The sequence below is a fragment of the Camelina sativa genome, chromosome 6 (assembly GCF_030686135.1).
Source record: "Camelina sativa cultivar CO46 ecotype springtype chromosome 6, ASM3068613v1".
Lineage (NCBI taxonomy): Eukaryota > Viridiplantae > Streptophyta > Magnoliopsida > Brassicales > Brassicaceae > Camelina > Camelina sativa.
This window is the reverse complement of record NC_141885.1, coordinates 16,683,831-16,698,466: the sequence shown is the minus strand read 5'-3', so window position 1 is coordinate 16,698,466 and position 14,636 is coordinate 16,683,831. Positions and strand designations below refer to the sequence as shown.

The following is a 14,636-nucleotide window of genomic DNA, read 5'->3' as shown; positions in this document are numbered from 1 at the left end:
CCTCATCTCATCTCCACCATAGCTCGAAGTAGCTGCGAATTCTCCTTCAGAAGCAAGCTTAGTCCGCTTATTGCCACATTCCTCATGGTGTTCTGTGATCCATTTCTGATCATTCTTCAGTTCTCTCCAACAATGTCCTAGCAGAAACAGCTTGTCCATGTCATTCTTGTAAAACTCATACACCATTCTCAAAACATCATCTTCTGATTCTCCACTTTTCCTTCTTGTACTCGCTTGTGCGTAACACCCAACAAACTTGTTGATTTGGTGGTTTATCTTATTCCACCTTGCCTTACATTGTGAAGTCCCTCTTGCGTTTGAACCGGTTCCTCCAACATGAGCTTTGTAATAGTCTGCAACCCTCTTCCAGAAACTATTTTTCCTCTGCTCGTTGCTTACCACTGGATCTTTGCTTGTGTTTAACCAAGCACTTATTAGATGGACATCCTCTTCTGCACTCCATCGCTTCCTAATTCCTCTGCCTCCTTCTTTATCAATCTCATCTGCCATAACCTCGAAACATTCTTCAGATTTAGATGTCGGAGTCTGGTTAGGAGGCTGTGAAGAGAATGGAGGGCTAATGTTTAAAGGCTCAGAAGAGAATCAGTTACTAAACTGAATAGTCTGAGAGGATTGGGTGGAATTTGGAGGAATAGGATTAACAGAACAGTTGGAGTTTTTTTGAGAATTCAAAAGATCAACAAAATTTTGATCCCAAAAACGATAAGGGTTGCTAGGATCCATTTTTTAGGCTAGTGAAACCGAAAATGATAGGCTGAGTGTTTAGGTTTGGAGAGAATAATGTTAAGAGTTTAGATTAGTGTTAAACAATGATCGTTTATATTTATCGAGTGTGGCTGATGTGTGTTTTATAACTAAAGGTTATTGAGCAAAAAGGTAATGAGTGGTTAGAAGAAAAGAGATATACTTTTCAGTATATCTCTATGACTGGACAAGAGAATCACTTTTCAGTAAATCTCTTTCTGTTATTTGATTCCAAAAGCTGATGGTTAAAGTCAATACAAAATTTTAATATAATCATTTACCCTAAACCTCACAGCAACATACTTCACTTTAGCAACAAACGAGTTTTGAAAACATAAAACACTTTAGCAAACTGATACCAAACTAGACTTAAAAACAAACCAAACTCAAACATAAAACACTTTAGCAAACTCCAATCTCAAACTAAAGTCACACCAATCTCAAACCGGACTCACACCAAAGAAAGTGAAAATTTTAAAAGTAATAGACTTACATTTTCAAAAATTTCATCACTTCAGGAGACAGAGGTGAAGCACAAACGTCCGTAAAAACAACCTGTCATCTAAGTCTGTCCAATCAAATCAATAGAAAAGGGGCATGGTATAAGAAAAAACCAGATCACAGGTGCATATGTCTATCATGGTCAATGAGAAAGAACAGTTTCTTACCCTTGGTAGAATCTAACAGCAACACCAAAGTACACTGTTAGGATCTGATTAGCTCGTTCGTAAATGTGTGCCAACGGAAGATACGAGATGTTACTGGAGAGTAGAAGAGAGTATGACAAAATCAGTTACTAGTTACTAATAGTCTATCTGAAACAATATGTAGCAATAAATACAAAGGAGAACATTGAAAATCTTGAACTATTGTGGAAGTACCCAGTGTTTTATAAATATTGATGAAAGCGGGTTGGTAATAAACAAAACCTAAAACACTTTAGCAACTAGTAATGGGATACCAAACTAGACTTGAAACCAAACTGACACAAAACCACACAACAACACATCAAAGCACACAACAAACGGGATTTTTATTTATTTAACACTTGACAAAACATAATCTCAAACCAAACCCAAACAATATTAGAGTTAAACAGAAACACAAACTCAAACTAGACACTTTTTCACACAATTGTTTAACTAAGTTATACAAACATAAAACATAAAGCCATACCTTTTCAAGTTATAGCTTGCAACCGTTGTGTCCACTGCATCAACATAACACTCTTCACCACTCCACCGCTGTATCCCGTTGATGATTACCTCCCACAAAACATGACAGAGTCATAAAGATCACACACTTATTTATACAAAACATCAAACTCTACTCATAAGAACATCAAACGGGTTCACTATACCATCAATAACACAAAGACAAACATTACATAATAAGAACATCAAACTCTACTTACACTCTACTCATAAGAACATCAAACAGGTTCACTATACAATCAATAACACAAAGACAAACATTACTTAATAAGAACATCAAACTATTATCAGACTCAATTGAACATCAATCGAATAAACCGAAACACATAACCCTCCAACCAAATCTCAAAATAAATTTAACATCCGACTTATCTCCCAATCCTCTAATAATAAGTCCGATCGACAGAAAACATAAACAATTCTAAAAATCTATCGACTTAATCCCAAACCCTAACAAATAAAGACCACCGGAGATGAATTACAAAAACATGCAACAACTCAAACATTAGAAGACGAACCTTCTCATCTCTGATTCGTTAGCCGGTGGTCTGAACCCTCCCCTTCAAACCTTTGGAAGAAAGCTCCGTCGTCGTTGTCCCACCAACAGATATCTCCGCCGTCGTTTCTCTGTGAGAACCAAACCATCAAATTCAAGAGTTGCCGATCGTAAAGCCATCAGTGTCGTTGCCAACCAGATAGCTCCACCGTCGTTTCCCCACCAACAAACCTCCGATTTTAGCCGGAAACTTCAAGAGAATCGATGTGAATCGGTTCATTTTTCCGATCACGACTCGAATCGCCTTTGCTTTCGCCGTTTGGAACGAGAGAGAAGAGAGAGTTTGTCTCGCGATTAATGAAAAAAATAAAAGGAAGAATAAAAATAACAGTTTTATATTTACCTGAGATCCTATCAGAAATTGCCACGTATCGTTCTTAATGGGTTACTCCAAATACTTCCTACATAACCGATAATTAACATTTTTGGATCAATAATGGGTTTTTAATCAAATTTGGGCCCAAATTTGAGAGTACCTCTGAGAGTACTCCCCAGTGGAGGTGCTCTTATAAACTATGTACAACGGGGTAGGGTTACAGACCGCTAGAGGATCAGGGATGAATGGTTACGCTCAGACGAACAAGTTTTTTGTGAAGCCTAGAACTGATGGTAAGCCTGTTAATGGTGGTAAAGGGTTTGAGGATGATCAATTTACTGTTGGTGTATCTAAGAAACACAATAAAGCTATCCTAGAGCATGAACATAAGCGTCAGATCCATCTCAAGCTTGCTATCCTTGAGGATAAGCTTGTTGATCAGGGTTATTCGGATGCTGAGATTGCTCAGAAGCTTGAGGAGGCTAGGGTGAATCTTGAAGTTGCTGCTGCTGCTAATGAAGAGAGTGCCGTATGACCTGAAGATCTTTGATACTCACACCCATTAGGTTGCTCCAAAGAAAAGCGAAGCAGATGGAGGCTTTTGGAGCTGCACTAGGTTTTGCATGATTAACATTGTGCTATAAACAAAAAAGTTGTTGTATTTTAGAACCTAGCTAAAACTACTTTTATAATTATTCAAACATGTAATTAGGGGTTTTGTTTCAAATAAGTTAATATCATGGCGAAAATAATTAAATAAAGAGCAAACGTTAACCTGATCTCTATCAGGGCTTGAGCAAAGTATTAATTAATGTGACAGGAATATTCCATTTCTATCCCATTTCTATCCTATTTTATGCCAATGGATACATTTTAATGTGTCGCGGTTTATGGTTTTGGTTTATTTAATTTGGTACCGGTTTGTGGTCCAAAGAAATAGTATGTAAGGCATACATTGCCATTTCTGGAAAAACCTAATAAATGAATATTGTCTTATCTCCTTCTCTCTCTCTCATTCATCCTATTGCGGCGCTCTTACGCTTGCTCCCATCATTCGGATTCAGTCCTTTAAGGTGATTACTTCTTCCCTTTGATCATCTTTCAGCTCTGTATTCTCTATTACTAGATCTCTCGGTGAGGTCCTGGAATAGGTTTATTTCCTTCCTTATTTTACTGTTACATTGGTATCAGAGCCCTCGACTCTCGGACAGTGTTAACCATGGCCGACGCTACACGCTTCCAAACCTTGAGCAAGCAAATCGATGACCAGAAACAGACTACCGATGATATCAAGAGTCAAATCGCGGATCTGGTGAAGTCACAAACCGAGCTTGTGAGATCCCAAGCCACTCTGGAGTCTATGGTGAAGCAGATGGTGATACAGAACACATGTCAGTCTAGCGGAGCGACCGGATCTCCGATGACGGCTTCCGGAGAGGTGACCTCAACCTCGCATCAGCCGTGACCTCCGGACCCACCGGATCTGTCAAATGACGGCCTCGCATCCTCCGGTAAGCGTCCTTTGGGAGTTGACCGTTCTCCGACCTACCCAATGGCTCCAAATGGTCTATCAACTCGCCTAACTAAGGTAGGTTTCCCGATCTTTGATGGTACCTCGTTACGGGACTGGGTCTATCGTTGTGAACAGTTCTTCCTCCTCGACCACACTCCTGCTGAGGGTAAGGTGCAGATGACTTCCATTTATATGGAAGGGAAAGCGATGCAGTGGCTCCACAACTACCTGAATAATCGCTTTGGCGTATTCCCCTCTTGGTCAGAGTTTATTATGTCCCTCTCTAAGCGGTTCGCTGAGGCAAATAACGACCCCTTGTCCGCTCTGGTTAGTCTGAAGCAGTCTGGAGATTCAGTGGAAGATTTCCTAGAGAAGTTCGAGGATGTTTTAACCAAGCTGACTCTGCCAGACCAACACGCCCTGAGTATCTTCCTGACTAACCTAAACCCCCTACTTGCCTTACATGTCCGCCAGTTCGAGGTAGTCGATGTAGTTGATGCTGCTCGCTTGGCAAAACTCCACGAGGCCTACCTAACCCACACTCAACAGAAACAACCTCGAGCTTCACGTGCAAAAACCCAAACACCACCCCTTTACTACCCCCACCCGAAAATACCATCCCCAAATACCCAAAAGCCAAACCAAACACTTTCACCAAACCAACAGAGAAAACACCCAGGAAATACTCCTACCAGGAAATGCAAGAACGTCGGACAAAAGGGTTATGTATGTTCTGTTACGATCCATACTCCCCCGACCATCACCTAAAGCATAAAAGATCCCAAATATTCGTGGTGGAGGTTGAGGACGACGAATGTCCAGAGGAAGAGGAGATAGTCACCAATCATCATGCTGACCACGCAGAAGAGATAACAGAATCATGACCGGTCATCTCTGTGCATGCACTAAAGGGGACCTCTGATTTCACCTGTATGATAATGACTGCTCAATATGGTAAGTGAAAGCTTCACGTGCTGATAGATCCAGGAAGCACACATAACTTCCTGAGCTTGTCTGTGGCTAACGAGATAGGAAGCCTTTTGGAGGCAATCAAACCTATCCGCGTGACTAGAGCCTTCGGTGGTACCATCATTTCCAAGCACAAGTGTTCTGCTTTCTCCTGGAAGATGCAAGGTTACTCGTTCACAACGGAGGTTAGACCAATTCCTCTGGACTGTTATGACTTGGTACTCGGTGTGCAGTGGCTGGTAACACTCGGTCCAATCTTGTGGGATTTCTTGAACCTGCGAATGGAGTTTAAGATAGAGGGGGTTAAACACGTGTTGCGGGGAACTAAGATTGTCTGCAAGGAAGTTAAGGGAGATAATCAGGACAAAATCATCCAGCAACCATCACAAATTGCCTTACTGCAAGTTCAGCTAGTTTTAGACTCCCCTGACCAAACCTCCTTACAACCCGAAGTGTTACTTTCACACATTGCTACGCATCAATCAGAGATGTCTGAAGATCCCTCTCTACAGTATCTGTTGGTATCATTCCATGATATCTTTGAGGAACCTTATGGACTCCCACCATTTCGGGAAGGTTTCGATCACAAGATACCTCTGATTGCTAATGCGAATCCAGTCAACCTCAGACCGTACCGGTACTCATCATTGCAGAAAGATGTCATAGACAGAATGGTGGAGGACATGGTGGCACAAGGGATAATACAAAGTAGTACCAGTCCCTACGCATCCCCAATAGTGTTGGTCAAGAAGAAAGATGGCACTTGGCATCTCTGCGTGGAGTACCGTGGTCTCAACAAGCAAACCATCAAGGATAAGTACCCTATCCCCTTGTTGGAGGACTTGTTAGACGAACTAGGAGGTTCCAAATACTTCTCTAAGCTGGACATGCGAGCTGGTTTCCATCATATCAGAATGTCTCCAGAAGACGTGTTCAAGACAGCATTTAAAACACATGCTGGCCACTATGAGTATCTAGTGATGCCTTTCGGCCTTACAAATGCTCCGTGCACTTTCCAGGGGTTGATGAACCACGCCTTCCAAGAGATCACCAGGAAGTTCCTGCTGGTGTTCTTTGATGATATATTGGTTTACAACACCACTTGGGAGTTGCATCTCCATCATTTGCAACAAGTATTCATCATCTTACGTGGGCAACAACTTTACTTGAAGCCTTTGAAATGTACATTTAAGGCTACAACCATCAAGTATTTGGGACACTTTATCTCTGCAGAGGGGGTGAGCACTGACCCGAGCAAGATAAAAGCGATAGAGGAATGGCCAACACTAGTGAACCAAAAATAACTCAGGAGTTTCCTCGGCCTAGCCAACTACTACCGGAGGTTTATTAAGAGTTATGGTATCATTGCACGGGCTCTCAGCAACCTGCTTAAGAAAGGCGGATTCCTATGGTGTGAAGAGGCTGATAAAGCTTTCCATAACCTGAAGAAAGCTCTCTCTACATCACCGGTTATGGCATTACCAAATTTTGATAAGGTGTTTGTGGTAGAGACTGACGCCTCTAATGTGGGAATTGGGGCAGTGCTGATGCAAGATCATCATCCCATTTGATTCATCAGTCGTGCCTTGGGTCCCCGACACCAATCACTCTTTGTCTACGAGAAGGAACTACTCGTAGTGGTTCATGCAGTTCAAATCTGGAACGCATACCTCGCACACCGCCACTTCATCATCAAAACAGATCAAAAGAGTCTTAAGTTCCTCATGGACCAAAAGGTAACAACTCCCTTCCAACACATGTGGTTATCTAAACTAATGGGCTACACCTTTGAGATTCAGTACAAAGCAGGCAAGGAAAATTATGCTGCTGATGCTCTATCCCGCGTGACTGGCTCACAACTGCTACACATCACACTATCCCAAGCGCATGAGGGTTTCTTCGACTCTTTAAAGCTACTTTGGGAGACTGATTCTCACTTGAGGAAAATTATCTCAGAGATCTCAGTCAAACCGTCCTCACACCCCACATACACGTTCACCAACGCCGAACTGCGACGCAAAGGCAAGCTCGTAGTGGGAAACGATGCCATTGTCAAGACAAAGATCCTCCAGTGGTTGCATGATTCGGCTGTGGGAGGTCACTCAAGTAGAGATGCGACCTTACATTGTGTCAAATCTCTGTTTTACTAGCCAAAAATGAGTCTCGAGGTCCAAAACTACGTCCGCAACTGCAGTATCTGCCAAAGGAGTAAATATGATACTGCTGCTAAGCCTGGCCTTCTGAACCCACTACCAATTCCAACAGGAGTCTGGGAATCTATCAGTTTGGACTTTGTAGAAGGTCTACCACCTTCCTTTGGCAAGCACTGCATCCTTGTTGTAGTAGACAGACTAAGCAAGAATGCCCATTTCCTCCCTCTGTCACACCCGTATACGGCTCTGGACGTTGCACAGGTATACCTTGATCACATCTTTAAACTTCATGGTATGCCTAAGGATGTTACCAGTGACAGGGATCCCACAATCCTAAGTGAAATATGGAGGGAAATATTCCGGGTTCATGGCACGGATCTTCAGTTCTCGACATCTTACCACCCTCAGACCGACGGTCAAACAGAGATCACCAACAAAACTTTGGAAACATACCTTCACTGCATGGTGTCGGAAGCACCACAAACTTGGAGTAAATGGCTCCCTCTCGCGGAATGGTGGTACAACACCACTTACCACACCGCAATAAGGTCCACACCATTCGAGGTAGTGTAAAGTCAACCACCCCCTCTTCATCTCCCTTACCTACCCGGTGAAAGCTCTTCTATTGTGGTCGACCACGGCCTCCAGAAGCGAGAGGAAGTGATTAACATGCTCAAGTTTCACTTGCTCAGAGCCCAAAACAAGATGAAGCAAGCAGCAAATTCCCATAGATCCGACAGAGAATTCAAGATAGGAGATCACGTCTACCTTAAACTGCAACCCTATCGCCAAAATTCCCTTAAGGCAAAGAACGTCCAACACAAAATATCTCCACGGTTCTACGGACCTTTCAAGATTGTGGACAGGGTCGGTTCGGTCGCATACAAGCTGAAACTTCCTCCCGGATCAGCTATTCATGATGTCTTCCATGTTAGCCAACTGAAGCTCTGCCCAAACCCTCCAACAGATGCCCCACTGCTAACTCAATACCTGCTGGATATCGGTAATGCTAAAGAACCAGAGGCCATACTGGACAAGAAGATGATCAATTCCCGAAACAAAGCAATAACCAAGGTTTTGGTCCATTGGAAAGGTTCAACACCTGAAGCAGCTACCTGGGAGTTCTACCAAGACTTCATCAACAAGTATCCTACCTTTGATCCTTGAGGACAAGGATGCTCTGAAGAGGGAAGTATTGTGACAGGAATATTCCATTTCTATCCCATTTCTATCCTATTTTATGCCAACGGATACATTTTAATGTGTTGCGGTTTATGCTTTTGGTTTATTTAATTTGGTACCGGTTTGTATTCCAAAGAAACAGTATGTAAGGCATACATTGTCATTTCTGGAAAAACCTAATAAATGAGTATTGTCTTATCTCCTTCTCTCTCTCTCATTCATCCTATTGCGGCACTCTTACGCTTGCTCCCATCATTCGGATTCAGTCCTTTAAGGTGATTACTTTTTCCCTTTGATCATCTTTCAGCTCTGTATTCTCTATTACTAGATCTCTCGGTGAGGTCCTGGAATAGGTTTATTTCATTCCTTATTTTAATGTTACAATTAACTTACGCACCCTCTAAATACTCGCAGAAGTTGTGTGGTTTAGTGCCGGCCTTGACCTAAAGCCAATGAAGCAAGAGCTTTAGGCCCCAAATATTAGATAGATTTTAGGGGCATCAAATCAAGAAAAACTTCCTTTAGTGTAGTGGCTTTTTTTTTTTTGATTTTTAGTCTCATGTAAGGGGTTCAAACTAGCCCCACATTTATGTTTTTTCTATTTTATATTAATCCATAATATTCTGTTCTATCTAAATTTCTTTATATTGTAGTATTTATATAATATAAAGATTATATGATTAATTATAGCAATTGAACTAGTTTACAAGTTAATTTGTCATGGATGTCATCGTGATCCATAGACTAACTTGCGATCAAGTTTAGATAATTTGTTACAAGTTAAAACGTTCACGCACTTACACTAACTTCTATTTTAACATTCAAGTAGATTTACTCTCCACTAACTATTTCTATTTGATGATGTGTTGTTTTGTTTATTGCTTGCATTTTTGGTGTATAATTTGATATTGAAATCAGTAAACTTTAGCAATCGTAAGTGGTTAACTGATTATACTAGAAATATTGTAGTGTTTTATGTGTTTTCCTCTGTTCTTTCTCTGTTTTTTTCATTAAATAGAATCATCTCATTCTAATTAGAAAAAAATAGTTGGGTTAAGGGGCACCATTTTTTGGTGTGCTTTAGGCGTCATACACCTACGGGCCGGCCGTTTAGCTGTTATTCTCTGTTATCGTGTGATGCTATTTATTTTTTTATCTGATCTAGAAAAAAAATCATATAAACTTGACTCACCAATTATAAATCCGTAAATAATTCCATTTAAACTTTTTAAAAATCGAATTGAGATATTTGAAAGAGGATATGAGTTTAAGTCGTCGTAATGATCCCAACATGAGAAAATACAGCCAATTACCATCCCGATGATAGTCCATCATTACTGTATTGAACTACTCGAAGAAGATAAGCTTATCAACACATTATATTAGATTTGAAGATATAGAGTAAAAACTATATAATTAGATACTTAAATTAGTTTGACTCATTATTGTAGTATACTTATCCTCTTTAAAATGAAATATAAATATATAAATTAAACTAGACTTATAAGTTTATTTAGATAGATCCTATGAGATTTTCTATGATTTATCATCAAAAAGATTTAAGGTATATATATATATATATATATATATATAATCTTAATAACCTTTATATATTAATACTTGTACATATCCTTTTGATTAGATGTTGAAAAAGAATCTTCTCTAAATATTCAAGGTATCTGATTACTCAATAACTCTAGCTAGTTTATCCCTCCCCCCCCCCCCCCCCCCCATGTATCTAAATTGAAAATGAGATACAATTAGTTACTGATCACCGACGAAACTCAAACAAAAAAAAATTATATAAACCAAAAACCCTAACGTTCTAACGTAGGGCAAAGAGAGGCATTATCATTTCTTCTCTTTCTCTCAGTTTCTTTTTCTCTATTTCGGTTCAATCACGCCGCTGTGGGGAAGGAGATGACTGATGCTTTCGACATTTTGCTGGCTGCAGTGGGTATAATATGTGACGCAAAGGAACGTCGTCGTCTTGCAGAGAAAGCAAATGATGACTGTGAGGAAGAAGTAGAAGAAAGCGAGAAAATTGTATTCCGGAGACGGAGAGAAACAAGGTCGTCGTCTTTGGTGAAGAAGCCGAGTAAAACAAAGTCGTCGCTTTTCTATCGTTTGGAGGAGCTGGCATGTATATCATGTGAAGAAGATGAACGTCGTCTTCTTGCAGATAGCGAGGAGAGCCTCTTGGATCATCTCCCCCAAAAACCAAGGTCTTCGCTGAATATATTTTTTTGGTAAGAGTTACATACGAAACCATGAAAAACTTACTAGGGTTTCTACTTGTTTATCATCGCTCTTCCTCGACACGGCTGAGTCGGAGGACACGGAGAACAGAAAGCGCAAGAAGCGTGCCGTGGCAGGATAGAGAGACGCCAGAGTGGCTTCTCGATGTGATGAGAGAGATGAAGGGAGCGGAAGGACCGATCAGGCTGATCTATAAGAAGCCTCTGACCCCGAGTGACGTCGAGCCAGGAAAGAGCCGTCTCTTAATACCTTTCCAGCAGTTAATAAGAAACGACTTCTTGACTCATGCAGAGTCTCAAGCCATATGGAATGGTCTCGGAACGATTCTCGTGAATCAAAGGTCGGAACAGTGGGATTTACGTATTAAGATATGGGTGATGAAGAAGAAGAAAGACTATCTAAAAGGAACCTTGAACTACACTTTGAACCGGGGTTGGAACGACGTTGTTAAGGGTAACAGATTGAAAGCCGGAGACAAGATTCGTCTTTGGACTTTCAGGTGCCGTGGAGTCCTCTGCTTTGCACTTGATACAGAGTAGCTCGTTCTTTTTTAAATCCCTGCTGATATGTTTCATTACAATGTTTGAAACCATTTTAACTTGGTTGATTTGGTTCTTTTTCCTTAGACAGAGTAGACGATTTTGGTCTAGTAGTAGTATTAACATTCTTGCAAGTGTTTATTTAAGGTGTTTTGATTTTTCTTTTACTTATTAGTAACTTCGCCTTCTCTGGTTTGGTCTACTTTAGTTACTGCATCAATAACTGATCCGCTCGTGTAAGTGTTTTAGGTAGATTCCTTCAATTGTGCTCATACGATCAAAAATCCTCAGGAACAATTTTTGTTGCCAAACGCCTTTTATACATGCATTTGGGAAGTTGTAACTAGGGGTGGGCGTTCGGGTACCCTATCAGGTTTCGGGTTGGGTATTTCGGGTTTTCGGGTTTAGAATTATAAGATCCATTCAGGTATTTTTAGATTTCGGGTCGGGTTCGGGTAAACACCCATCGGGTTCGGTTTACACCCAAACTACCAAGCTAAACAAATTGATTGTAATCACTAATCATCAAAAAAAAAATCCAACTTCATCGTACCATATTGAGTTCAATAAAAAGAAATGACAAATCCAAACACAAAACAATAAGTTCATAAACCAATAGTTCTTAACATGAAATGACACCAAATTTAAAGTTAGACTTCTAGAGATAATGTAACTATTGTGTAATCCAATCTCTCCAGTTCTATAGACTTCTAGAGATAAAACTAATAAATAGCTACCAAATTAAAATAGCTATAACCATATTGGGCCTAAGCCCATATGAAACCTAAGCCCATATTTGGGTAGAGAAATATAGTTAAACCTCTCCGCCCGTTTTGATCTGAGAGACACTCTCTCTATCATCATCGTTCGTCGTCTTCGTCTGTGTCTCTGGAGCACGCATCGGCGGACGATTCTCATCTTCTCTCATACACAACACTTGGTAAGATCTGTTATCTTTTAGATTTTGTTTGGTATTATGCTGTGATTAGTTTCGATTAGGGTTACTTCGTATCGATAGATCTTTCGATTTGAATCTGAAACCCAAATTATCTTCGCGTTTTTTTTTCGTTTTAGGGTTCGCAAAGGTGATTTGATTTTAGAATTCGAAGATGTACAACGGAATAGGGTTACAGACCGCAAGAGGATCAGGAACCAATGGTTATGTTCAGACGAACAAGTTCTTTGTGAGGCCTAGAACTGGTGGTAAGCCTGCTAATGGTGGTAAAGGGTTTGAGGATGACCAAGGTACTGCTGGTTTATCTAAGAAACCCAATAAAGCTATCCTTGAGCATGACCGTAAGCGTCAGATTCATCTTAAGCTTGCTATTCTTGAGGATAAGCTTGCTGATCAGGGTTATTCTGATGCTGAGATTGCTCAGAAGCTTGAGGAAGCTAGGTTGAATCTTGAAGCTGCTGCTGCTTCTAATGAAGAGAGTGATGGGACTGGCGACTCGAAGATTTCTGATACTCAAACTCATCAGGTTGCTGCGAGGAAAGAGAAGCAGATGGAAGCGTTTCGAGCTGCATTGGGTTTGCCTGATCAGCAACAGGTGGCTGAAGAGGGTATTATTGATGATGAGCCAGCACCTGAGGCTTATGAAGGTAGATTGAAAGAGAGGCGGCAACATTCGTTTTTGGACCGAGATAGTGGGAGGAAGAAGCTTGATGAGGATTTAGATGAGAAGGATGGTAAGGTTAAGGAAAGCAAGAAGCAGCGCGGTGATGATGAGATGGTTGAAGTGAAGCGTCACAAGAAAAAGGAGAGCAAGAAGAGAAGACATCGTGATTCATCAGATGAGTCTGATGAACATGGACGAGACCGCAGAAGGCGCTCTAAGAAGAAGGCTAAGGGTCGTAAACAAGAAAGTGATAGTGAAAGTGACTCTAGCAGCTCTGATTCTGATTCTGAGTGTGACTCTGACAGTGATGATGGAAAGAAGAGAAGAAGGAAGAAGGCTACAAAGAAACGCAGTAGAAGCAAAAGAAGTGTCTCTTCTGATTCTGAAGAAGTTGAGAGTGATGACAGCAAGAAACTTAGAAAGTCTCACAAAAAGAGTCGGCCCTCCAACCGATCTGGTTCTAAAGAAGTAAGGGATAAAATTGATGAAAAAAGCAGAGCTGGACGAAAGAGGCATGATTCTGATGTTAGTGAGCCTGAGTCAGAGGATGATAAACAACCACTGCGAAAGAAAGAAGAAGCTTACCGTGGAGGACAAAAGCAGAAAAGAGATGAGGAAGACTTGGAGTTCAGTCGTTCAAAAGACAGTTATAGAGATGGTACTGGTGGCAAGAAAGCTGCAAGAGACTCGGATGACAGTGAGACTGAGTATGAGAACAAGAAACAGTTGCGCAGTAAAGTAGAAGCTTACAGTGCAGGAATGAGCCAGAAAAAAGACGAGGAAGACGCTGTGTCAAGGCATGGCAAAGACGAGTCCATAAGTGATTCACGTGGCAAGAAAGTTGCTAAAGACTCTGATGACAGTGAGGCTGAGTATGAAAACAGGAGGAAGCTAAAGGATGAAAGTTACCAACGAGGAAGGAGACACATAAGAGAGGAGGATGATGACTACAATAACAATGGGAGGGACAGGTATAGAAGTGATGATGCTGTTAAGAGACATGGAACAATTGAAAAAGAGGATAGGTATAGAGGTCGAGCCATCGAGGAAGAAGACAGCGATAAAGGAGATGATGACAGGGGTAGATACAGACAGAGACGTGAGGAGGATGAGGAAGACTATAAGCGTGGCAGAGATAGGTACAGAGGTGATAAGGAGGACAGGTTTAGAGGTGACGGAAGGCGTGCGAAGGAAGATGAAGATGATGATAGAGTAAGCAGAGAGCGTGAATACTCGAACAGGGGTCGAAGTCGTTATGATGATGGCAGATCAAGTGGCAGCAAGAGATCCTCCTATGGTGATAGAGCTTGATGATTCTGTTTCATCTCTTACATGTGTCTTTAAAGTTTCTTAAAAATGTTTGTTGTGGTTTTAATGGGTTTGTTTCACAAACATAATCCTTGTTTTTTTTTTTTTGCTTGCGAGACGTTAATTAAGGTTACATGTTGGTCAAATTGTTCGATCACTGAGACGTTAATTAAGGTTTACATGTTGTTGGTCAAAAGGGTGTCACAGATTTGGATGAACCAAATCTCTCACACAACACCTGGC

General features: G+C 41.0%; 3 protein-coding genes and 2 pseudogenes across 3 annotated transcripts; all 5 read left to right on the top strand.

Moving 5' to 3' along the window:
- Positions 1–3,050: 3,050 nt before the first annotated feature.
- Positions 3,051–3,386, top strand: LOC104699010 (uncharacterized). Its single transcript, XM_087456159.1, has one exon. The coding sequence runs from the start codon at positions 3,051–3,053 to the stop codon at positions 3,384–3,386; it is 336 nt and encodes a 111-aa protein (XP_087312285.1).
- A 1,017-nt stretch (positions 3,387–4,403) lies between these two features.
- LOC147942690 (uncharacterized) lies at positions 4,404–6,904 on the top strand (annotated as a pseudogene).
- A 1,251-nt stretch (positions 6,905–8,155) lies between these two features.
- Positions 8,156–8,653, top strand: LOC147942689 (uncharacterized). Its single transcript, XM_087456158.1, has one exon. The coding sequence runs from the start codon at positions 8,156–8,158 to the stop codon at positions 8,651–8,653; it is 498 nt and encodes a 165-aa protein (XP_087312284.1).
- Positions 8,654–10,588: 1,935 nt separating this feature from the next.
- Positions 10,589–11,635, top strand: LOC104699009 (putative B3 domain-containing protein At3g49610 pseudogene; annotated as a pseudogene).
- Positions 11,636–12,224: 589 nt separating this feature from the next.
- On the top strand, positions 12,225–14,539 carry LOC104791185 (uncharacterized). The gene is made up of 2 exons (XM_087453169.1): positions 12,225–12,406; positions 12,541–14,539. The coding sequence occupies exon 2, from the start codon at positions 12,576–12,578 to the stop codon at positions 14,394–14,396; it is 1,821 nt and encodes a 606-aa protein (XP_087309295.1). The 5' UTR covers positions 12,225–12,406; positions 12,541–12,575; the 3' UTR covers positions 14,397–14,539.
- Positions 14,540–14,636: the final 97 nt, after the last annotated feature.